This window comes from Netta rufina, assembly GCF_964035555.1.
Source record: "Netta rufina genome assembly, chromosome: 25".
NCBI classification, from domain to species: Eukaryota; Metazoa; Chordata; class Aves; order Anseriformes; family Anatidae; genus Netta; species Netta rufina.
Genome location: NC_140149.1, coordinates 4033884 through 4057253, shown reverse-complemented (window position 1 = coordinate 4057253; position 23370 = coordinate 4033884). Strand labels below are relative to the sequence as shown.

General features: G+C 67.3%; 4 protein-coding genes across 4 annotated transcripts; 1 reads left to right on the top strand and 3 right to left on the bottom strand.

Annotated features, from left to right (window-relative positions):
• Window positions 1-345: 345 nt before the first annotated feature.
• DRC12 (dynein regulatory complex subunit 12 homolog) lies at window positions 346-2392 on the top strand (the record flags this gene model as incomplete). Its single annotated transcript, XM_084301617.1, has 6 exons — window positions 346-409; window positions 950-1015; window positions 1226-1327; window positions 1695-1787; window positions 2054-2184; window positions 2264-2392. 6 exons carry the CDS (start codon window positions 346-348, stop codon window positions 2390-2392), a joined length of 585 nt encoding a protein of 194 aa, XP_084157743.1.
• Window positions 2393-3065: 673 nt separating this feature from the next.
• Window positions 3066-6165, bottom strand: NHERF4 (NHERF family PDZ scaffold protein 4; the record flags this gene model as incomplete). The annotated part of the gene is made up of 10 exons (XM_084301614.1): window positions 3066-3110; window positions 3266-3436; window positions 3587-3783; window positions 3904-4108; window positions 4181-4317; window positions 4410-4596; window positions 4714-4925; window positions 5082-5146; window positions 5390-5417; window positions 6123-6165. 10 exons carry the CDS (start codon window positions 6163-6165, stop codon window positions 3066-3068), a joined length of 1290 nt encoding a protein of 429 aa, XP_084157740.1.
• On the bottom strand, window positions 6120-11340 carry NLRX1 (NLR family member X1). The gene is made up of 9 exons (XM_084301532.1): window positions 11289-11340; window positions 10791-10872; window positions 10544-10604; window positions 10307-10404; window positions 9607-10223; window positions 7787-9195; window positions 7017-7103; window positions 6659-6910; window positions 6120-6528 (listed from the first exon to the last, which is right to left on the bottom strand). The coding sequence occupies exons 2-9, from the start codon at window positions 10867-10869 to the stop codon at window positions 6210-6212; spliced, it is 2922 nt and encodes a 973-aa protein (XP_084157658.1). The 5' UTR covers window positions 10870-10872; window positions 11289-11340; the 3' UTR covers window positions 6120-6209.
• A 3064-nt stretch (window positions 11341-14404) lies between these two features.
• Window positions 14405-20091, bottom strand: ABCG4 (ATP binding cassette subfamily G member 4; the record flags this gene model as incomplete). The annotated part of the gene is made up of 14 exons (XM_084301389.1): window positions 14405-14630; window positions 14706-14824; window positions 14935-15093; window positions 15194-15294; window positions 15767-15935; window positions 16061-16159; window positions 16357-16493; window positions 16647-16761; window positions 16920-17043; window positions 17213-17358; window positions 17485-17535; window positions 17724-17856; window positions 17940-18057; window positions 19863-20091. 14 exons carry the CDS (start codon window positions 20089-20091, stop codon window positions 14405-14407), a joined length of 1926 nt encoding a protein of 641 aa, XP_084157515.1.
• Window positions 20092-23370: the final 3279 nt, after the last annotated feature.

Sequence of the window (23370 nt, the reverse complement as noted above, 5' to 3'; positions counted from 1 at the left end):
GCTGGCCTCGGGCTGCGACCTGGGAGCGTCGCCCTCCCTGCCCCATCCCCACGGGGCTGTGGGATGCTTTTGGGACGGGGTCCAGCCGAGCCAAAGCGGCTCGGTGCCGGCAGCGGGGATGGCCTCGGACCACCCCGGCGCTGCTCTAGGGGCGTGTGGCCCACGCCTGTGTGACTGGGAGGGGAAATACTGAAATGCTCAGCTGCTGCGAGGCGGGGGAAGGCGTGGGGCCAGGCGACGAGCTGCCCTCGCTGCGGACACAGTTGCTACAACAGCGGGGTTTGGCTTCCAGGCAGCTGCTGCGCCTTCGGGGAGCCGGGTCCCTGCCAGCGGCGCTGCCGGAGGATGCCTCCAAAGGGCAAAGGGAAGGGGAAAAGAGTGAAGCAGCAGAAAAGGAGAAGTGCAGGGGGTGAGTTTGGGGTCCTGCCTGCCTTGAGGCAGCAGGGATGTGAGCCTCGCATTCCCGCTATGCTGAGGAGGAGGAGGCAGCAGGGTCCCCAGGGCTCTGTGCAGCATCCTGCGCCCCGCTGCACCTCCAGGACCTGGTGGGGAGCTTCAAAGTGCCAGGCCCCGGCTTCCGCAGACCTCTGAGAGTGGAAGAATGCCCGGAGCGGGGTTTGGGAAGGGTCCCCAAAGCTCCGTGCACCAAGGAGCCCGGCTGCTGCCCTGTTTTCCCCCCGAAATATCAGCCCGCAGTCCCGCGTGAGGGTGCAGCCTCTGCAGGGAAGTTGCCTCAAGTAAAATCGCCTGCACCCTGCCTCGGTGTCGGCACAAACGCAGCCCTGGCGCCAGCCTTTCAGCTGCAGGTGTGTCCCAGCCAAGCCTTCATGGGGCGAGCATCCCGAGGGAGCTGCCCCCGAGCCACGTGCGAGCCCTCGGTGTCCCCGGGCCGAGCCCCATGGCCGGGCTGCTCCTCACTCCCTCTCTTCTTCCTCCCCTCTGGCTGCAGAGAGCCGAGCTGAAGCCACGTCCAGGAGAGCGGCAGAAGAGGCTGACAGCCTGGGAGAGCACCCGGGTGAGGTTTGGAGGAGCCAGGGGCAAGCTTGGGAAGGGAAAGAGGGCAGGAAAACCGGGGTGCTGGGCACGCCACTGAGCAGGGCCCCCCGCTGCGTGGAGCCCTGCAGCTCCCCGTGCATGCACGGTGCTGCTCCAGGGGTTGGATCCCCATGGGTCACCCCCTGTGGGCACACAGACCCCACAGCAGCCCCATATCTCTGCCTCGCAGCCCCGTGGGTGAGGGCGGACAGCGAGGGGCTCCGGCGGAGGCTGCAGGAGCTGGAGCGGGCGCTGGAGCAGGCACAGGAGGACAAAAGAGCCATGCACCAAGGTGAGGGAGAGGCAGGAGGGCGCAGACGCAGGGTCCCACACCTTGGGACGCCACCGAGCTCAGCCCAGCTCTCCCTTCGGGCCATTTTGCTCAGCCCCTGGCTGCAGAAGCCCCCGGCCGTGCCGCTTCCTCCAGCGCTCGAGCCGGAGCTGGTGTGAGCAGAGGTGAAAACCTCAGCCAGAGGTTTGCGGTCTTCGCCACATGCAAAACTCCGGGCTCGTTTTCGCTCTCCCACGCTCGGCGCAGAGGCTGAGCGGTTCCCCCACAGGAGGAGAGCCTCCCCCCCGGCCACCAGGGCCGGGTTCCCAGCTCGGGGAGCTCCCTCCCATCCCTCCTATCGCCCCTTTCTCCTCTCCCCGGCTCCCAGAAATGAGCCGGCAGCACCAGGAGCTGCAGAGGCGGGCGGCAGCCCACAGCCAGCGCCTGGAGGCGGAGGTGAAGAGCCTGCGGGAGCAGCTCGGTACGGCCCCAGACACCCCCCCCTTGCTGCTGGGATGCGGACGGGTTCTTTCCAGGGCAGCAAAGCACATTTTTGGGGGGAGAAACGGGAGATGGGAGCCATTCGCCTTGCGCTGTGGGCACAGCAGGAGCTGAAGGCAAAGCCTGACCCTGCTCCCGGAGCATCCCCTGCAGCGGGGATGGGGCAGGGGCCGTGCCACACGCCGTGGGTGCAGTGCCAGCCTCCCGTGCCCTCGTCCTCAGTGTCCCCTGTCCCCAACCCCGCAGCCAGCAGGCTCCAGGAGAGCCAGCGGAGCCACGAGGCTGCCAGCAAGGCGCTGGCAGAGCGGGACAGGACCATCGCCCAGCTGCAGGGCACGATGCGCGCCATGGAGAGCGAGTACGAGCAGATCCTCCACGTGAGTGGGGCTGTTTTTTTGGGGACGGGGCTCCCCCGGGCAGCACCGTTCCCCTTCTCACTGTCCTTTCTCCCAGCAGGACAGCCTGGACCTGGTGCTGGCCAAGCTGGCCGAGGCCAGGCAGCACTGGGAGGAGCAGGGCACGGCCGTCGAGCTGCAGCACAAGCAGCGCCTGCAGGAGTTTGGCCTCAACCCGCTGGAGATGTAGCACCCCGGGGGACTCCAGGAGGGGGCCAGCAGCATGTGGGGAGCCTCCCAGCTCCACCTCCAGCCTGGGTGACGGATCCTGAGCCCCACAGCCTCCGTTACACCACCCACGGGACCAGCGGAGTGGGTTCGTGTCCTTTATAAAGCGCCAAGCAGAACAGGACGTTAGGATGGAAAGCTTACCACCTATTCTCACAGTCACGGCGTTTTTACCAGCCCTGATCCTTGTCGGTTTTACCATCCCATAAAGCCCAGGAGCGGAGCTGGGGGGTTCCTCCAGTGCCCCGAGGCCTCCCCTGCTCCTTCTCCCCTTCGCCCGAGGGCCAGCCCCGGGCTGAGCCCAGCTCCAGGCTCCCCCTCGCCCCGGGTCACGGCGTGAGGGGCACTGCCTCGGCTCTCCTGGGGGCGACCCAGAGCCTGGAGCTGGGCGAGGGCTCGAGTGCCGCGTCCCCAAACGCTCCTGGAGGTGGCGAGGGCGCAGCTCTGCCTTCAGGTGGCCTCTGATAAAAACCTGGGGCCGGCCTCGGGCAGCGGAGGCGAGTCTGTGCGAGGTGTGATGCCGGCAGCTCCAGCCTGGAGCAGCGTTGGCCGTCCCGAGCGGCTCCTCGGCTCTCCGGGGAGCTGGAACCGGGAGCAGCAGCAGGCTGGACCTGCCGGCGTCGTGGTGAGGGCCACTAGAACGCCTCGTGCAGCCACCTCTGCTCCTCCTTGCGCGGGCTCTGTGGGGACAAGAGGGCAGCACACATCCACCCGCTCCCTGGGTGGGTTTTGGGGAGCTTTGTGCTCAGCCCCAAAGGGCCACGCAGCCCCTTCCCACCAGCCCCAGAGGGCCAGGGAAGGACCGGGACAGGAGCAGCGCGGCGCCACGGGTTACCTGGGCGATGGTTATGCTGTTGGCAGCAGCCACCAGCCAGGAGCCGGGGCCTTTTGGTCCCACATCGACGTGGCAGAGCCCAGGGGAGCCGTGGGGAGAGGGCAGGGAGGGCGTGCAGGAGCCCGAGGCAGGGTCACCGTCCTCGAGGAACAGCAGAGGGGACAGCCCCAGCTGGAAGAGAGCACCGAGGGGTGAGTTGAGCGGCTCGTGGAGCCCCACAGCAAGCCGGGGACCCTAAAGGGACCTCCCCACGCAGCTTTGGGGCTGAGATCCACCCCACAACCTTGCTTTCCCAGCACCCCGGGGGTCCCCGAGGCGTACCGAGCGGTAAAACTCGTCGCTGGCGGGGTCGATGACCAGCAGGGTCACCCGGTCCTCGTGGGCACGGATCCTCAGCACCGTCTGCTGGTGGTCCAGCCCCTCGATGCTCTCGCCGTTCACCGCCAGCACCCGGTCCCCTTCCCTCATCCCCGCCCGCTCGGCCGCCAGCCCGGCATCCACCTCCCACAGGAACTGGCCTGCCGCAGAGGGAAAACGCTCATGGAGTGGGGATCCCACACTTCTGGACCCCAAATCCTGCCAGGAGCAGCCCCCAGCACAGGCAGGGTGCTCGCAGCTCTCCCCGATCCCCCCCTCACCTATCGCCCCCGCCCCGTAGTTGTCCTCCTTGAGCAGGAACCCGTAGCCACCGGGGCCCTTCACCATGTGCAGCTCGCGAGCTTTATAGGGCAGCCAGGAGGCGTCCGCCGCCGCGGCCGGCACCTGCAGCCCCCGCAGGCGATAAAACTCCTCCACGGCGCCCGATGCCACCAGCAGCGTCATTTTGCTGCCGCTCTGCTTCAGCTGCAAGACAACCAGGGGGTCGCTCAGCGCCACGGCCAGCCCCGCGCCCGTCCCGGGAGGGGCAGCACGCACCTTTCGGGCGAGCTGGGCGCGCGAGCAGCTCCTCACGCTGGCCCCGTTCAGCTCCAGGAGCCAGGAGCCCGTGGGGACCCCCGCTCTGTCCGCCGGGCCGCCGTGCCGCACCGAGAGCTGGAACGTCCCCTTGGTGCCTGCGCCAGGGGATGGAGCGGGATGGAGCCAGCGGGGTGGCACCACCGGCGGGTTTCCATCCCCGTTCCCCGTCCCCGTCCCCGTCCTGTACCTTCTGGCCCCGAGACGCTGAAGCCGAAGCCGCTTTTGTCCCTCCTGACGTGGCAGAGGCGCGGGCGGACGTCGGCGGGCAGCAGCTGGGCCAGGTCCCTGCCCAGGGCTTTGGCTGCTTCGTAGGAATCGCCGTCCAGCACCGCCAGCAGCACCTGGTTCCCGCTGGCCTTGATCCTCTGCACCACCTCGGGGCACAAACCCATCCTCCAGGACTTCACCCCGCAGAACGGGACCTCTCCAGCAGGGCTCAGGGGGGGGCAGCCGGGGACCCTCTGCACCCCCCCGAGATGCTCGGGGCTTACCCGCTGGTGGTCCAGGTGGTCCACGAAGCGCCCGTTGACCTGCAGGAGCCGGTCCCCGTCCTGCAGCCCCCTGCGCTGCGCCAGCCCCCCCAGCTCCACCTGCCTCACCACGTGCCCCCCGCCGCCCAGCTCCTCGTGGAGGCAGAAGCCGAAGGTCTCCGCGCTGCCCTTGCTCAGGAGGTAGAAGCGGGGCTCCCCCGCGGCCTCTCCGTCTGCGAGGGGGCACGGGCGGTGAGCAGGGGCCGCAGGGATGCTCTGCGGGACCGGGACCCCCTCCCCGTAGCCGTGGGGGTCTCCGTTTCCCTCTGGCACGCGCGCCCTGGGGTGCCCCCGGGTGCCCTGATCCCGCAGGAGAGCGGGGTGTTTACCCGTGTCCTCAGCCAGCGACAGGGCCGGGTTGTCGATCCCATCTTTGGGGTTAAATTCAAACTTTCTGAAATGATAAAGGGCCGGGGGGAGGCCACGTTAGGGCAGCCCCGGCGCCTTCCCCTGCGTGCCCACCCCAGCCCTGCCAATGGGGCACACCGGGAGGGGACGTCCCTTTTGGGGCTGACCCTACACCTCTCCCGAGCTGACAGCTCAAGGAAAAACCTCCCCGGGACCAGGAAGCCCGTCCCGCAGCGCCCCAGCACAGCCCCGTTATGGGGCCATATAACGGGGGGAGCTCAGCACTTACACGATGGACGTCCTGTCGCCCTCGAACCCTGCGGGGGGAGAGGAGAAGTGAGCTGCGTGCCGTGCCAGGGGGCTCGCAGAGTCTGCACAGCCCCCCCCCCCGAGACTTTTGGGTGGGTGTAAGGAGGGCGACGAGACCCCAAAACTGCTGGAAACCTCCCCACCTCTTCCAGCACGACGCCCCGGAGAGGGGATTCCTGCCGAGCCCCCCCCCACACAGCCCAGCTGCGTTTTCCTGGCTCCCTCCCGGCGCCTCCCCGGGCTCTGCCGCTGCCCTACAGAGCCGGGGACGTGCCCGTGGGGCAGGGGCTGTGCGGGACGAGGCCCCGTTCCCCCGGCACCTACCTTCCACTTGCTTCATGGCAGCAGCGAAGGCGAAGGGGGATCAAGGTACAGGGTGAAGTGGCAGCGAGGCCAGCGTCCCCGCCTCTCCCAAGACGCCCCAGGTTTAATGGTTAAACAGCCCCCGACGTCTCCCCTGCCCTCCCAGCCCCGGGGCACCGCCTGCCCTCGCCCAGCAGGGCTGGGAATTGGGACCCAGCACCCCGAGGAAGGGGCTCGGGGACAGCCTGAGGGGGGGGCTCCCAGCTTCAGCAGGGAAGAGCGAGACCAGGAAAGTAAAGCGGAGCGCTTTAATGCCACCGAGGATTTCACAAGCAGGGCTGGGACTCTCCAAGCCCAGAAGAAGAAGAAGTCCCGGGTGTTCCTGGGCTCCTGGTGGTCCTCCCACGTACCCAATGCCTTGGACAGCCTCAGCAGCACCCGACCGCTGGGCATCTCCCCCCGGGGACAGATTTTCCTCCCCGCCCGGCCGGCGGCTCTCACAGGGTCCCGTGCTGGAGCTTCGCCAGCATCCTTTTGACCTCGCTCTCCACCCGCAGGAATTTGGCTTTCCTCCAGGGGTTGCCCGTCTGCCTCCGGCTGCTCTCCAGGTCCTGCAGGAGGAGGGCGAGGTGCTGGCGAACCCGCTCGCGGTCCCAAAAGGGCAGGTTCCTCTGCACGGTGCTCAGGATGCTGGACCAGTAGTCGGAGACGTCGGTGCCCGCCGTGAGGAAGACGAGCGCCCTGACGCCGTCCCGCTCCATGCGCAGGCTGTGCAGCGCCCGCTTGCCCTCCTCGCTGATGTCGTTGAAGTACAAACTTGGGGGGGAAAAAAAAGGAGAAAAGGAGAAAAGGAGACGGCGATGGGGCAGGATTTCGGGGAGAGAGGTGGCAGCAGGAGGGCTATCGGGCGGGGAGCATGGCCCGCGAGCGGGCGGGCTGAACTCACTGCACTTTGTCCAGCGTGGCGTGCTTCTTGGCCACCTCCACCACGCTCAGGGCGGACACATCCGTCAGGGAGTTGTAGCCCAGGTTGAGCTCCTGCAGCTGCTGGTTTTCGGGCAGGCGCCGAGCGATTTCCTCCGCTCCCCGGTCCCCCAGGGCGGCGTGCAGCAGGGACAGGCGGCTCAGCGAGCGGTTCCCCGCCAGCGCCTCGGCCAGGTGCCGTGCCCCCTGCACCCCCACCGGGTTGTTGGACAGCCTGCGGGGCACGGGGACGCGCGTTCAGGGAGCTGACGGTGCTGGGAAGGGGGTCCCGGAGCGGGGAGGGGGGTTTTTTTTGGGGTGGGGATGGAGGCAGCACTCACCGCAGGTCGCTCACGGCGCACTGGACGTGCAGCAGCAGGGCGCGCAGCTCCTCGCAGGCATCAGGGCCCAGGCTGTTGAGCTGCAGGCTGGTGCAGGGCAAAACACAGCGGGTGGAGCAGCCAAAATGCTGCCTGGGGGGGGGGGGGGGGGGCGCTCACCCCGTCCTCCCCATCGCCACCCCGCTTGGGCTCCCCAGACAAAGCCCCCCGAGGTTTCCTCCCCAAAAAGGAGCACGGGGCATGGGGGCAGCGTCAGCTTCAGAGCCAGCGCCGGCAGCAGCGAGGGAGAGGAGGGGACCCCGAGCACTGCCTGGGGGTGCCGAGGGTCTCGGGGGGGAGCAGGACCCCTCCAAACCCTCCCCAAGCTGCAGAGGAAGGAAGCGGCGCCCAGCCCCGCTGCACGGCCGCCTCCATCTCTGCGAGCGCTGCTCGCCACCCCCTGGGCGACGGGAAGACTGCAGCGCCCCAAATGGCCCGCGACGGACCCCGTGGCCCCCTCTTTGGGGTCCCCATCCCCTGCTCGCACCCAACGGGGCGAGCTACCGGGGGGCACCGAGCAATGGGATGGAGCCCGCGGGCACCGGGCGCTGCTCGCGGGGAGGCTGCGGGGGGACTGCAGGTCCCGGCACGCAGCGCCCGAGCCAGGAGCAGGGCACGACGGATGCTGTAGTCCTCGGGGATGGCTCCGAGCACAGATAAAACCCTCCTGCCCTGCTCCCTGCCCCGGCTGCAGGCGAGGAGAGCCCGGGGGACGCCGGCCGGGTACTCACTGGAGGACTTTGCAGCGCAGCAGGACGGGGAAGAGGGTCCTCAAGCTGGCGGCGTCCAGGTTGCAGGAGGTGAGGTTGAGCTCGGCCACCTCGTGGCCCGCCGCGCTCAGGACGGAGGCCAGCACGGAGCACTTGAGGGGGGTGAGCTTGACGGAGGAGAGGTTGACGGTGCGCAGGGAGCGGACGGCCTCGGCCGTGAAGCGCTCGTTCTGGAACTCGTGCAGGAAGAAGAGGTAGTCCATCAGCTCCGAGGGGGGCAGCCCCTTGCGGCTGTTCCTGATGACGGTCTTCTTCATGGCCTCGGCGATCTCCAAGGCCGCCAGGTTCTTGATGGAGCAGCCCAGCTGCTCCAGGAGGGCGCGGTTGCGGCGGGACAGCAGCCCCCCCATGAAGATGGGGAAGAGCTCGAAGACCTCGTCGTCGGGGGCCTCGTCGGGGTGCCGCAGGGGGCCCTCCACGCCCAGGATGCTGGAGTTGATCTGGTCCAGGACGTCGTCGTTGTAGTAGTCCTCCTCTTTGAACAGCTCCTCCGCCATGGTGCGAGCGATCGTGTCGCGGTCCTTGCCGCTCAGCCGCGAGAAGAAGCGGGGGAAGATCTTGAGCAGGTTGAAGAGGACGGGCAGGAAGCGCAGCGGGAGCACCTTGGAGACGATGCCCAGCACCACGGCGGCGTCCTCGCTCACCTTGCCGATGAGCTCCGACAGCTCCTTGCCCACCTTCTGCGCCAGGGTCTTCTTCTCGCCCAGCACCACGTAGAGGGCGGCCAGGTACTCCTGCATGGCGGGGATGGTGAAGACAAAAGCGTGCTCCCTGCCCGGCTGCACGCAGGGCGTGAGGAAGAAGGGGAAGACGTCGCTGCGGAAGACCTCCAGGAGGTTGAGCTCGCTCTCCGTCTTCATCTCCACCTCGAAGCACTGCCGCAGGTCCTCCTCCGAGAAGCAGGTCTGGCGGGACATCACCCCCTCGTGGGCCAGCTTGCCCACCGTCTTGGCCACGTACTTCATCATGGAGACGGCGGTGGGCTCGGTGCTGTCCAGCACCTCCCCGCTGAAGTTGAGCCTCAGGAAGCTGGTGTAGATGCCCGTCAGGGTCTGGCTGGGCGGCACCGTGCGGGTGAAGTAGAGGAAATGCAGCGTGGTGCACACCAGCCAGCAGTAGGAGGGCAAGAAGCAGGCGGCGGCGATCTGGTTCTGGCGCTCCAGGTTCCTCCACAGCATCTCCACCAGGTTCTCCTGCTCGCCCGAGCCCTCGCCGCCCCCTCCATCACAGCCGGGCTGGCTGAGGCGCATCTGGAAGTAGAGCTTCTGCAGGTTGGTGTCGGAGAAGCCGCAGATCTCGGCGTAGCGCCCCACGTACTTGCCGGGGATGCGGCGCACGGCCGACGGGCGTGCGGTGACGATGATGCTGGCCTGGAAGCGGAGGTGGCCGGCTGAGCTGGGAGGGTGTCGCCTCTTAGCCAGGCTCAGCGGGACCCCAAACCTCTCACCAGGAGCACCCCGGGGGTTGGAGAAGCTGCCGCCCGAAGCGCGCTGGTTCAAAGCTTGCCCAGGCAAAGCGCACCGAAGAGCTTTCCCCATCCCCTGCTGGATATAAATTACACCTGGGAGGGCACAGCCCAGCGGGCAGGCCCCCAGCTGCTGCCTTCTTCGTCTTTCAGGCCTCCCCAAAGACCCCCCAGGGACAAATCAGCGAGAAGCCACCTCGGGGAGTCCCTGCAGGGACGGAGCCTGGCTGTTGACTCACGGCCAAGCCGGACAAGGAGCGATTTGCACAAAAGCCAAGCCTGAAGCACAGGGGAGCTGGAAGGGGGGGCCACTGACCTCTGGCAGGAGGTACTTTCGCAGCAGGTTGACCACGATGGCCGAGGGAGCGATGGGCTCGCTGGGGTCGCAGCACAGCTCGGTGCCAGCCAGCCGAAAGTCCAGGTTGAGGCGCTCCAGGCCGTTGAGGATGAACAAAACCTTGAGGTTGGAGGCGCCCAGAAGGGGAGCCACGTCCCGGAGGTGCTGGTACTTCTTGGTGACGAGGCGCCGCAGGGAGATGGGGACGCGGCTGTGGGACAGGTCCTCGCAGGAGAAGGGGACGACCAGCTCGAAGCGGGGCAGGAGCCCGTGGCACCAGTCCACCACCATCTTCTTGATGAGGGTGCTCTTCCCCGTGCCCACGGTGCCGTAGAGCACCACGTTCTTCACCTGCCGCCCGCAGGAGTCCGCCTCGAAGAGGTTTTGGAGGCTGATGACCCGCCTGGAGGAGCGCTGGAGCTGGTGCCGGACGGTCAGCTCGGGGGAAGGCTTCAGGATCTGCTCCAGGGAGCTCTCCCGGATCACCGGGTCCACGTGGACCGCGTCCAGCGAGAAGGAAGGGCCGAACTGCCTCTCCTCGCTGGGCTGGTTGCTGAACCACGCCGCCAGGCTCTTCTGGTGCTTCTTGATGGCATCTGGGGGGGAAAAAGGCGTTGGCAAGAGGAGGGCTCCTCGCCAGCAGGGACCACAGGCTCCCCCCGTCCTCCTCCACGCTCACCAGAAGAGGCCACGGTCCTCAGGTGGTCCAAGCCGTGCCGGGAAGAGCTGCGCTGGGATGGGGGGCCCTGGGGGCCTCCTTGGTGGCGAACACAGCTCCTGGGGCAGGAGGAGAGCATCGGGAGGAGGGAAGGGGCTGGCAGCGGGGTGACGAGGAGAGCCCCGGGGACCCCACGGGGTTGGGGAGAGGCAGAGAGGATGGGCAGGATTGGGAAGGGGTTAGGGGGGGGTGCTGTACCTGGGCAGGGAGATGCTGTCCCCGCTGAGGATCTTCCCGTGGAAGGAGCCGCCGGCAGCACCTGTGGGGTCACAACGTGCTTTGGGGGTCCCACACAGCCTCCCCCAGCCCCGCAGGGCTCGCAGCACCCCCGGCACCCCATAGGGTGCCCCATGGGTGGCTGGGGTGGGTGCCCAGAGGGGACGAGGTGACCCCAGGACGGGGGTGGATTTGGGGTCTGGGCCCCGTAGGGGTGGTGTGGGCTCACCTGGCAGCGAAGCAGCTCGAAGGTACGGCCCCAAACAGGCCCAGGGCAGGCAGCCCCGGCCCTGCACAGCTCGGGACATCCCCTATGTGAGGAGAAGGGTCAGGCAGCGAGGTGAGATGGGGGCCGGGCAGGGCAGCCCCCCCCCCAGACCCTTTCCCTGCTCCTGCCACCTCCTGGCCCTACAGCTGGCAGCCTGGGCTCAGCCCTGACAGCGTGGCAAAACCCAGAGGAGAGGACCAAAATATTGCAAAAAAGGGGAAAATGGGGGGGGGGTTCCTCCTGCCAGACCCCCCCCCGCTGGGCTTTTCAGCGCTTTCCCATTAAAACCCCAAAAAGCCCCGCTCCCGCTGCCCGTCCCCAGCCGCGGACAAGAGGCTCAGCAGCCCCCCCCAGCCCCAAATCAACCCCAAATCAACCCCAAATCCCAAACCCAACCCCGAGGAACCCCCCCCCGGAGCCCCCTCCCCGCGTTCCCAAAGCCCCCGCAGCCGCTGCCACCTCCCGCGGGGGCCCCCCCGGGATCCCCCCGACGGCAGCCCCGGCTCGGGAAGGGCTCGGCGGAGGGCACCGGGGACTTCCTGAGGCTTGGCCCCCCCCCGGCCCGCCCCGTTCCGCCCCGGTTCCCCCCCCCCGGACCGCCCCCGGTCCCGCCCGGTTCCCGGGAGCAGCGCCGGGGGGAGCGCGCCCCCGCCCGGAGCCGGGGATGCGGCGGGGACGGGGCTCAAGGAGGGGACCGGGGAGGGTTTGGAGGGGCTGGGGGGGGACTGGAGGGAATTGGGGGGGGTCCCGAGGGTGTTTTGGGGGTCCGGGGGCGGCTGCAGGCCGGGCTGGGGCAGGGTTGTGCAATGCGCTCCTGTACGGGCACGCAGCGCGCCGCCGGCCCGCAGGGTGTGGAGCTGCTCCGGCACCCCAAAAAGTGCTGGGGAATCCCAGGAACCGCCCAGAAAATCCCAGCCTGCACCCCCCGCCCCCCCCTCGTGCTTGCACTCGCATCCCAAATGTCCCTCCTGAAAGCCCACGGGGGTTGGGGTGCGCCCCCCCCCCCCCCCCCAGCACCCATGGGACACCCGTCCCCGTGCGCCTCTCCCCCCAGAGAGGGGAGGCAGCCCCATAAATACACTACACACACCCCATAAATACACTATAAATATAGGTTTTATTGATGTGTGAAACCCCACGAGCACAGCTGGCACCCCCCAAACCCTGACACACGCCGCGACGCCTCCGCCTGCCCCAGGGCTCTCCGGACACCGCTGAGCACCGCCAGGACCCGGGCACGCTGTCCCCACGGGGCACCCCCCTGTGGCAGCCCCCCAGTCCCTCCCAGTCCCCCCCCAGTCCCCCCCAAATCCCAGGGGCTCGCTCCCACCCTGCCTGGGTCCGGCCAGGCCCTTGTAGGGTCAGCAGTGCCCCAGCCCTGCTGCGCAGCCTCCCCAAAACAAGGGAGCAGGACTGGAGGCAAACGCCCCCCTGCACCCACCTCCCTTGGCCTCGGGGCTGGTATCTCCGCGATTTTTTTGGCAAATGGACCCTGGGAGCTTGGGGTAAAGCTGCTCCTGTGAGCGTGCCTTGCGTGGAGGTGAGGGACCCCTGCCTTGGGGCCGAGGGAGCCAGGGGAAGGAGCTGAAGCAGGGTGCGAGGGGTCGGAGTGCAACCAGCGCTCCCCAGGAGCCAGAGCCACAGCCTTGAGCCGTGGCCTCGTCCCTTCAAAGTGCATGGCAGGGGCAGGGGGGGTGCAGGAGGGGAGAGGGGGTGTGGGGGAAGAAGCCTGCTCTTCTCCATCGCCCTCCTCGCGATTATCCAGCCGCGGTGATGCCCGCAGCCAGAAGCGTCCCCACTGCCCTGCCCCATCTCTGATAATAAAGTGCATCCTCGCTGCTGCCACAGCGCTCAGGACAAGCCCAGACCCCCCTCAAGCCCCCCGTCCCCACACCCCAAAGCCCCCGGCAGAGCCGTTCTCCCCCTCCAGAGCTCACCCCAGCCCCGGTCCTCGCCCCTCTGGTCCCCGTGTGTGGAGCAGCAGGAGGCAGGGCCCGCGTTAAGCTGCTCCATCAGCACCTCCGGCTGCCTCGGGATCCACACCCAGGGGAAAAACCTCAGCCCAGCAGCACCCAGCCCGTGCTGGGCAAGGCTGAATAAACCCCAGGAGAAGGGCAGGAGGGGGGCAGCAGTCCCAAAATCCCCCCCAGGCAGTGAGATGGAGATGGGGGACAGCCCTGCAGCTCCGCCACCCCTTGTGGCTTCCCCACAGGGCACGGCACGGGGGCAGCAGGGGAGGAGGCTGCAGGAACCGAAGGGAATTTCACAAAGGGACAGCGAGAAGTCAGCCGAGAGCCCCTGGGGAAAACCCAAATGCTCAGCACGGGGGCAGGTCCTGCTCCCAGCCCCTCGTGGCTCCGAGCTCCTCGTGTCCGTGCTGTCCAGGCAGGGGAAACCCAGCCCTGCATCTGCCATCCATCTCCATCATGCGGAGCAGTCCCAAAACGAGCCAAGGGAAGCGAAGGAGAGGCCCGAGGATATTGCTGCAGCCTGGCCTCTGCTGCTCGGAGCGTGCCTGGGGCCGAGCTGTGCCCTCCCCGTCCGTGCTCCAGCAGCGGGTTCCCGGTGGGATCAGCACAGCCCCGTGTCCTTCAGAGAGGCAGCGAGGTGCCCAAACGCCTTCCCTCTCCTCCAGGGGTGCCTCTGGGGGAGCCGCCAGGGACCCTTGCCAAAAGGGACCTCATCCAAAAGGGACTTTACCCAAAAAGGGACCTCATCCGGACACCAGTGCCCAAACACAAAGCCCTTTCCCAGCGCCAGGCTCACCTGCTGCACACAAACTGCGCCGAGACCTCACCTGCTCCCCAGCCCCAGTCTGGGACCCATTTCTGTGTGCTCCTACCCCAGGAGGGTCCCGCTGCTTTTATCCTCTTGGCTCGGATCCCAAAGACAACCGGGACCAAACAGGAGGCTGCCAAGGGGCTGAGAGCACCGTCCCAATCCCACAGACCCTGCCAGGTCCCCGGGTTTGTAGCAGAACGAGAGCCCCGCGTCCTCTGCCCGCTGCCTCCCCTTCCTCTCCATGCAGGCTGGCAGCAGGGAGGGCTAAAATAAAAATTAAAAAAGAGGAAAAAAATAAAAAGAGGGGAGATCTAGGCCAAAAGGCAAAGGGGATGCAGCAATCTCTGCGGCTACGGCGGCAGGAAACACGAAAGCCTTGTGCAACGGGGCCTGCTGAGGCTTTGGGCTCCTCTCCATGCTGATGCTGCCGGCCTGGTGCTCCGGGGGCTCGTGGTGGCTCTGCGGGTGTCCCCTCCGGGCACGGAGCAGCCCCCTCGGCCCTTTGGGACCGTCCCCGGTGCCCCTCGGAGAGGAGCAGGGTGGCCGGAGGGGCCCCAAGCTCCGTGGGGGCCGGCGGTCCCCGGGGAAATGAGGGCGGCAGGCGCCAGGGCTGTACAAAACGTTGGCGATGAGGAGTGAGTGGGAAGGTTAAAACAGTTCCGAGATGTCTCAAAACCCTTCTCGACTGAGCCAGGCCTGGCTGGCACCCACCGAAACGGCCCCGGGGCGCCGGGTCCGGCTGTGTCTGTCCCCAGGCCAGGCCCGGGAGCGGCAGCGGGGCCCCCGCGACCCCTTTATCTCTCCGACTTGACCTTGTACCTGAGCACCAGGTACGCCAGGAGCCGCAGGATGACGAAGAAGATGCCCAGGATGAGGAAGTCCAGGTAGAGCTTGGCCTCCTCCACGTCCAGCTCCTGCAGGATCTTGATGGGCTTTTGGAAAGGGCAGAAGTCCTCGAGGCACTCCAGGTCCTCGCGCTCCATGGCGTAGATGGTGAGGATGACGCCCTCGAAGCCGTACCTGGGGCAGAGCACCCCGCGTTGTCACCCCCTGTGCGCCCTCACAACCTCCCCAGCCCCACGGGGGGGTCCCCACCTGACGTAGGAGACGTAGGAGCTCCACTGCAGGTAGGTGGGGATGGTCTTGAAGCTGACGAAGAAGCCCGAGAAGAGCAGGACGGGGATGGCGGTGACGGGGCCCACGAAGGTGGCCACCTGGGGAGCACAGCCGCCCGAACGCGGGTCCCCAAATTTACTCCCGGGACCCCCCCCCCCCCCCAGCGACCTCCCCTTCCACCCCGGGTACCTCCAAGCCCCCTCCTGACCTGCAGCGAGGTGGAGGCGGCTCCGATGAGAAGCCCGAGGGACTGAGCCACCAGGGCGGTGGCGGTGGCCAGGGAGGAGAAGAGGAGGAAGCGCGTGGCTTCGGGGGGCTGGCCCGTCATCCAGTACACGATGCTGCAGTAGGCGATGGGGCAGATCACCTGCGGAGGGGACAGAGCCCTGCTGGAGCCCTGCGGGACCCTTTTTTTGGGGACGCAGCGGAGCCCAGGGGGGTTTTGGGGGCCGCGGTTTGGGGCTCACCTGGAAGGGCACGTCGGCCATGGTCTTGGCCAGGTAGTAGGCTTTCAGGCTGTACCAGTAGTTGAGGTGCTCTCGCAGGAACACCGACATCTCCTGGGGAACTGCGGGGTGGGAAGGGGTCGGCAGAGCCCCAGCCCGGGCTGCTGCAGCCCCTCTGCCCACCCCAGTGGGGATAAATCCCCCCCCCAGCAGCTGTCTGCCCGCGGGCAGGAACCCGAACGGCTTCACCGGGGGGGAAAAAACGAGGCTGGAAGGGGAATTTGGTGCGTGGAGAAGTCAGCAGGGCCGGGGGGTTTCAGGCAGAGCTTTTTGAGGAAGCGAGAGGGAGAGGCAGCAGCGGGGAGCACAGCCCCACAGAGCTCCTCTCAGCAGGAAGAAAAACTCCACGAGTCTGCTCCGGGCTGGGCAGCAACCAAACGCAGCACTGCAATCCGCTCCGGGACATCCCCACGGACGTTTTTCCCTTTTCCTTAAGATTTTTTTCCCCCTCTCCTGCCCAGTTTCCCCCCTTTCAGCCAGCTCAGCCCCCCCCAGCACCCAGCACCCCCATCCCCGGGGTCGGGAGCTCCTTACAGGTGAGGATGGTGGGCATGAGCGCGGCGAACATGAGGAAGAGCATGGAGAAGAAGAGGAAGCCGGTGTTGTTGAAGACTTTGCCCGCGTCGTTGCCGATGTGCAGGTAGAGCAGCCCGATCAGCACCCCGATGCAGATGTGGGACATGAACCGCAGGTGGGTCAGCACCTGTAGGAACGGGGGGCGAAGGGGCTGAGCGAGGCAGGGCCCCGGCCCCGCAGCACCCCGGGGTGGCAGAGCACAGCCTGCCCCTTGCTCCAGGGTGAGCCCCGGGTGGGCTCCGTGCCCCTCACCGTGTCCCGCAGGATGCAGATGAAGGTTCTCTTGAAGAGGATGCAGAACTGGGTGGAGGTGCTGGTGGCGAAGGTGTGGCTCTCGATGTGGTCCACGTCCTGCCAGACCACGGACAAGCCAGAAACACGGCTCAGGGACGAGGGATCATCTCTCAACGGGGGGTACCCAAAGCTCTTGGGGTGCCCCCGCTGAGCACCCACAGCGTGGGGCAGGAGGGACGGAGGTGTCCCCAGCCGGGCACCCCGGGATCCATGCCCCGTTGTGGCTCCAGGAGCCTGCTCAGCTCCCCACTCACCGCCACGCAGTGCGCCGGGCACGAGTCGGCCTTCTCGGGGCTGCCTTTCTTCTCGGCCATGGTGCACATGCCGTTCTGCACGGCGCGGAACAGGACCGGGTTGAGGTCCCCGTACTCTCCCGAGGCCACCTCGATGACTGCAGAGAGGAGGACGGGAGCCCTGAGCGGTGCTGAGCCAGCCCTCGGCGTCCCCTCTGCTTCACCAGCACGTGGGAGCCCCCGTCCCTTTGGGGTTGGGGCCTCGCCACCCCCAAAAACACGGCCCGAGACCGGGTGAGGGGGGCACTCACTGAAGTCGGCGGGGTTGTGGTAGGTGGGGCAGTGGAGGCCGAGGCCCTTCAGGTAGGGGATGAGGTTGGTCACGACGCCTTTGAAGATGCACTGGCCCTGGCTCAGGATGTACAGCTGGGGAAAAATAAAAAAAAGAAAGCAAATCTGGCAAGCACGGAGCACAGCGGGGACCCCTCTCCTGCTCCTCCCCACCCGTGGGACACCTTTATCAGCCCCCACACCCCTCCCAGGCCTTCCCCCTTGTCCGAGGGGCCCCGTGCCCCGTCCCAAACCTTGTCGAACATCTCGAAGAGCTTGGCGCTGGGCTGGTGGATGGTGCAGATGATGGTGCGGCCGCCCTGCGCCAGGGAGCGCATCAGGGACACCACCTGGAAGCAGGAGGCGCTGTCCAGGCCGCTGCGGCCACGGAGGGCGAGGAAGAGGAGAAAGAAAGAGCAAAGAGAGAAGGGGAGAGGTGAGAGGGGAAAAAGGACGCCCCAAAAGACACCCTCCAGCTGCAGGCACCCCCTTCTTTCAGGCCAACGGAGGAGGGCACCCCCCGTTGCAGCCCCCCCGGGGGTCCCACCTGGTGGGCTCGTCGAAGAACATCACCGGGGGGTTGTTCACCAGCTCCAGGGCGATGGCCAAGCGCTTGCGCTGCCCCCCCGAGAGCGAGCTGGTGCGGGTGTAGGAGCACTCCAGCAGCCCCAGCGCCGTCAGGATCTCGTTGACCTGGGGGCACAGCCTCCGTCACCGCCACACCCCGGGGACCCTCGCCCCGTCCCCACCACCTGGGGGTCCCTTTTTCCCCCGTTCTGGGGCGAGATAAACCCCAAACCCACCTCCCTCGGCACTCACCAGCTCCTTCTTCACCTCCTGCTTCTCGCTCAGCTTCAGGTTAGCGGAGACCTGCGGGGGGAGGACGGGCAGGGCGAGACCACCTCAGCCCCGGGGGCATCCCCGATCCGTGTCGGGGGGGTCACAGCTCACGGCGAGGAAGCAAAGGCGAGCAGGACTGGCCCCCCACACCCCACCACCCTCATCAGAAGGACCCAGCAGCAGCGTGGAGGCCCCGCGGCCCCCCCCCAGGAGCTCACCATCATGGCCTCGAGCACGGTGAGGTGCGGCAGCAGCATGTCGTCCTGCATGATGTAGCACGACATCTTGCGGAAGGTGCGCAGGTCCCGCGGGCGGCCGTTCACCAGGATCTGCCCCTTCATGCCCGTTTCCCTGCGGGATGGAGGAGCCCAGCGGGGGCGGATGAAGCTCAGGACCCCCCCCCAAAGCCTCCCCAAGCGCCCCCCCAGCCTCACCGGTAGCCAGCCAGGATGTTCATCAGCGTGGACTTGCCGGCACCCGAGGGCCCCATGATCCCGATCAGCTCCCGCTGGCAGAACTTCCCCGACAGGCATTTGAGGAGAGTTTTGTACCCTGGGGGGGGAGAGCAGAGCGGGTCCGGAGTTTGGGATCAGTGCAAAGGGGCTGCGACAGCATCCCGGCACCGGGGGCACCCCAAAGACCTCCACGTGTGCCACAGCCACTTCTAGGGTGCTCTCTGCCCCCAGTTTTTGGCTGGTCCGAGAAAGAGCCGTGCCCTAGGTGATCCCACAGAGCAGGAAAAAAACCAGGAGGGAGCCTGCTGAGGGTGGCCATGGGGCTGTGACACGGTGCCACCTTGTCCCACCCCGGCAGAGGGGCAGGCAGAGCCCCCAGGCCTGCCGGCTGCTGCCTTCATTGGCATTCACGCTGTGGCTCCCGGCAGCAGCCAGCGCTAATCAGACCTGGAATTATCTCTGCTTTAAGGCGGCTCGTTAGCATTTTGTGGCAGCAGGAACGCGGCGAGGACGTGTGGGGGGGAGCAGGGAACGAGCACAGCCCCATGCTGTCGGGAAGCGCCCCAAAATGCAGCCCCGGCAGGGGAGCTGTGGTTTGCGGGGTGCTGGGGCTCCGAGGAACCACGGATGAGGGCTGGGCACCTCTTCCCAAAACGCCCACCCCACACCCCGTGGCTGCAGCTGCGCCTTGGGGTGATGCCACCACATCCATCCCCCCCCGCAGGTGGGGACAAGCCTCGGGGCCAGCCCTGCGCACCCCACGATAAGGGGGCAGCCCCTCTCCTGGAGCAGAAATCCGGCACCTCCAGCCCCTGCCAAGCCCCCAAACGCACCCTTGGGGTCCGGGCACCCCGAGGGGAGAGGCATGGGGTGGGAGGGGGGCGGGCAGGGCACCGTGGGTGCCGGCAGCGGGGCGAGCGAGCGGCGCGCATGCTGCTCACGTCGGCGCCACTGCAGCTTGCGCAGCGGTTACTCGCGTTCATTGACTGCCAGTAACCTCCTGCTTCAGCACCCGGGGCCAGATCCTGGCCGCCAGCACCACCGCGCCGCCCTGCCTGCTCCGGGGGGAGGCCAGCATCCTCCTCCTCCTCCTCCTCCTGCCTCCCCCAGCAACCCCACGAGCCCTCGGTGCGCTCCTCGCCGCCGGTGCGCACCCCAAGACCCCCGGGTGCTGCGCCCTGCTCTGCCCCGGGCACCCCCAGCTCCTGGGTTTGGCCCCCACCTCGTGATTCCTCAGCATCCCGAGGCAGAGCTCGCCCTGGGGCTGGTCCCGCTGCCGGGCGCTGCCTCAGTTTCCCCACCTGCAAACCCTCGGGGCTGAGCAGGGACCCCACAGCCTTGCTGAGCGCACCCCCAGCCCCGCCGCCCTTCACCTTCCCCAGATCAGCTCCCCCCCCGTCCCACGGGGCTGCCTGATTGGCATCCCATTAACAGAGAGCTAATTAAAGCAGACTACCACCCACCAGCTGCCAGCTGCCTCCCCTTTTTCCTCCCCGAGCTCTGGGCCGGAGTGGCACACGGGGACAGGGAGCACGGCCCCAGCTGCACGGGGGGCTTCTGGAAAGGACCCCACACACACACCACACACCCCTCACCACGCTGGGGCACTTTTTGGGGTCTTCTGCAGTTGGCACAGCAGCCACCACACCCCAAAACACCGTGCTGAGGAAACTCAGCCATTCTAGCTGCCCCCCTGCCAGGAAAGTGCCCCACACAGCCCCAAAAATGGGACCTGGTTTTGGGGCCAGGCAGCTGAGCACCACGCCAAGCTCCTGGCGCTCATTTGGGGCAAAAAAAAAGGACGGATCCAGCACAGACGATGGCACTGGGGACCTGGGAGAGGTCAGGGAGCGGGACAGAGCTGTGACAGCCCCAGGACCCCTGCCCGGCCGCGGCCCCTACCTCTCTTCCTCCACCAGGAGCCCTCGCGCACGGAGTAGGACAGGTCGATGAACTCGATGTTGACGGCCGAGCGTTTCGGGAGGTGGGAGAAGCGCTGCGCCTCCGTGATGTGGTTCTCCACCTTCTTCAGGTGGGTGGTGAGCAGCGGGGCATCCGGGGGGCTGCCGTGGCACACGGTGTCCTCCAGGGCGATGGAGACGCAGGCGGGATCCATGCCCTTCTCCGCCATGGTGGCGCGCTGGGGGAGACGCAGAGCTCACCGGGGGCCCCCTTTTTTGTTTTTTTTTTGGGACCAGGGACCCATTTCACGCCCCCATCCTTCACCAGCACAGCCCCAGTCGCCAGCCCAGCACCAAACTGGTGTCACCACGCTGTCACCCGCTCCATCCCCGCTCGGCTCCCGTCCCCCTGCAGCATCATGAGCCGGGATCGGGGGTCCCCCCCGTCCTAAAGGGACCCCCCCAGCTGTGGGGCTGCCCCCCCCCGAGGCTTTGCCAACCTACACGGTGCCGAGCCGCAGGCTGCAGGCGGCTCCCGGCCGCAGCTGCAGTGCACACACGCAGCCCCTGAAAGGCGAGGACGGCCTCGCGAGGAGCTGCGCCGAGATCTCCCCGCTGCAGGCACATCCCTCGCAGGGCTGAGGGTGGGGAGGGGGCGAAAAAAAAAAAAAAAAAAAAAAAAAAAACACAAAAAACCCCACACAAACAAAACCCCAAAATCACCAACCCTAAGGGAGAAAAGGTGGGTGCCAGGGCTGCAGGATCCCCCCCGCCCGCCCCCTGCAGCCTCAAGCTTTGCTCCCCCCTTGCTCAAGGGGGTCAGTGCCGGGGGGCTGATGGATGCGGGGGGGCTCGAGGCTCACCTCGGCTCCTCTCGTAACCAGCAGCGCTCCCAAATCCCCCCAAATCCCCCCAAAATCCCCTCTCCGGAGCTGGGCGCGCTCACGAAGCGGGGGCTGGGGGCGGCAGCTCGGCCGAGGACCTCCCTCCTCCCTCCCGGCCCCTTCCCTCCCCGCTAGCCCCGAGCTTTTTGGGGACCCCCCCAGGACCCCCCCGGGGCTCTCACCTGCCGGGCTGCGGGCTCCGTTCCCAGCGCAGCTCCCGGGGCTCCGCCGCTCCCCGCTGCCGCAGCGCCGCCGCCTCTCGCCTCTCTCCTCTCCTTTCTCCTCTCTCCCTCCCCTGCGGACAAAGGGGCGCTGCCCGGAGCCCGGGGGGGGGCTGCCGGGGGGGTGCCCGGTGCTCAGCACCCGGCTCCGGGCTGAGCTTTGTCCCTGCGGGTCCCCAGCAGCCGCGGTCCCCTCCCCATCCCCATCCCCATCCCTCCGCGGGGCTGCGATGCGCACGGATGGCAAGGGAGGGAGGGAAGGAGGGAGGAGGGGGGGGGAAGGAGGCAGATTTGGGGGGGTCTGGGGGAGCCGGGGGGGTCGGGGCAGCGCCACCCGTGGCCGTGTCACCTGTGTCCGTGTCTCCCGTGGCCCTGCCGCAGCCCCCGGCCCGGGTGGCGAAAAAAAAAACCCTCTTAAAGGCACCAAAGGCACCGGCCCCGCTTCCTTCCTTCGTCCCTCTCTTCCCGCACGCCCCAAAAGCCCCAGAAGCCTCCCCCCAGCTCGCCCAGCCCCCAATTTGCCACCCCCCCACGTTGCACCCCTGGGTCGCCCCCCCTGAGCTTCCCCATCACCCCCAAATCCACGCCCAGGACCCCAAAAGCCGCTCAGCTCGCCCTGCGCCCCAGGGGGACAGCGAGGCAAAGCTGACAGCATCCACCGAGGGCTGGCCCCAAATTGTGTGTCCCCCCCCCCACCCCAAATCAGGGCTTTGCCCCCAGCTCCCCACGTCCCCAGAGCCTCACCTGGCACTGAAATGTGAGAGATGTCTGGGAATGGGTGGCACTAACGAGGGTGTTAATTAAAAATCAATAAATAAAATGGGGTGAGCTGAGGAAAGCCTTCCCCTCCCGCAGCTGGGGCAGCGAGCGGAGAGACCGGGGGGGGGTCTCCAGTCCAGGGGCCAGCTCCAAACGGGCTGCAAAGGGTTTTTAATTACCCCTGGGAATTAAATTAAATTAAAAATGCACCCCCGGTGATCCCCTCGCACGTCCCCACTCCTTCCCTGGGGGATTAAAGGAGGACAGAGGGCCACAAACCCCAAACCTCTCCTCCCGGGTGAGGCCTTGGGGTGCTCGGGGCTTGTGGAGAGAGCCCAGCGACGGGGACGCGTGGCCGAAGGAACAGCACCAGCGGGCGCAGAAACCTCAGCCCTACCTGGAGCAAAACCAGATAAAACCACCCCCATCCCCAAAACCAGCACCGGGACCTTACTGGGGGGTGGCAAGCTGTTACTGGGAGTCCCCGCAGGGGACGTAGCAGTCGCACTCGCAGCGGTGGCAGCGCAGGAACCAACGCGCCCAGCCCGGGCGTTTGGGGACGCAGGCGGAGATCTTGACGCAGCCCCGAGCCGGGGGGGGGGACCCCATGTGGCTCAGGGCGCCGCAGGACGAGGAGCACCCCCCGGCCACCTCCCGCTCGCTGAGCTCGATCCGGCCTCGCAGGCAGATCCCTGAGGGCAAGCAGCACCGCAGCGCGTCCCTTGGGTGCTCCCCGAAGCTTTTCCCATCCCCACGGCGGGTTTGGGGTGAGCGCGGCTCCGCTGCCGCCCCATGGGGTACTCACGGAGGCAGGTGGGTTTTGGGGTCCAGCGGCCGTCGGGCTGGCAGGCGCTGGCCGGGTCCCCCAGCAGCAGGGAGCCGGGCCGGCAGCTGTAGCGCACCACCGAGCCCACCCACCAGTCGTTGCCGTGCACCAGGGAGTTGAAGTCGGCCTCGGGCCGCCCGCAGTTCACTGGGGACGGGAGAAAATCCCCACGTGTGGGATCCGGGCCCCAAAAATCCCGGCCCTAAAACGCACGGCCCCCAAATCGTGTTGCTGCCGTACCTCGGCAGAAGGATTTGTAGCCCAGCCAGCAGCAGCTGCCGGCCCCGCACTGGCTCCTCTTCAGCTCCTTGTGCTTCCCCTTGCAGCCCCCCAGGCAGATGGGTGCTGTGCCGGCCCAGTAGGTGTCCTGGGCTGCTGGGGAGAGGGGCGCAGTGGGGTTAGGGGGGCCGAGGAGCACCCCACCCGCCAGCCCCACAGCCCGCAGAGAGCTGCAGGTGGGAGGTGTGAGCCCAAAGGCTCCTCTCAGCCCCCCCTTGAGTCCCCAAATTCTCCTTGCAGCCCGCTCTCCCTTCCCCAGTGCCAAAATTTCAGCATTTTTGGGGATCCCCCTCGTCCCAAACCTCCCCGTTGTTACCTCCTGGGTGCTCGCCGGAGCCCAGCGTGGCCAGCAGGGTGAGGAAGAGGAGCCCCAGCCCCATAGCACTCGCTGCCCTCCTCCCCTCGCCCCCCAGCACGGCCCAGGGGGGAAATTGAGCTGGGTTTCCATCCAGGAGAGCTCCCTGGGCTGGCAGGGATTAGCTGGTGGCTCCCCACGGGATAATCCCTGCCAGATTACCCTCCCTGGGCACAGGGTTTAAA

Bases quoted from the DNA above. Each gene is read 5' to 3' on its own strand.
- NLRX1 (XM_084301532.1), bottom strand. From the start codon at position 10,869: ATGTCCCGAGCTGTGCAGGGCCGGGGCTGCCTGCCCTGGGCCTGTTTG. The intron at 7,104-7,786 runs GTGAGTACCCGG...GCCCTGCACCAG, and splicing joins CTGCGCTGCAAAGTCCTCCA to CCTGCAGCTCAACAGCCTGG. The intron at 6,911-7,016 runs GTGAGTGCTGCC...CGTGCCCCGCAG, and splicing joins TGCGCCGTGAGCGACCTGCG to GCTGTCCAACAACCCGGTGG.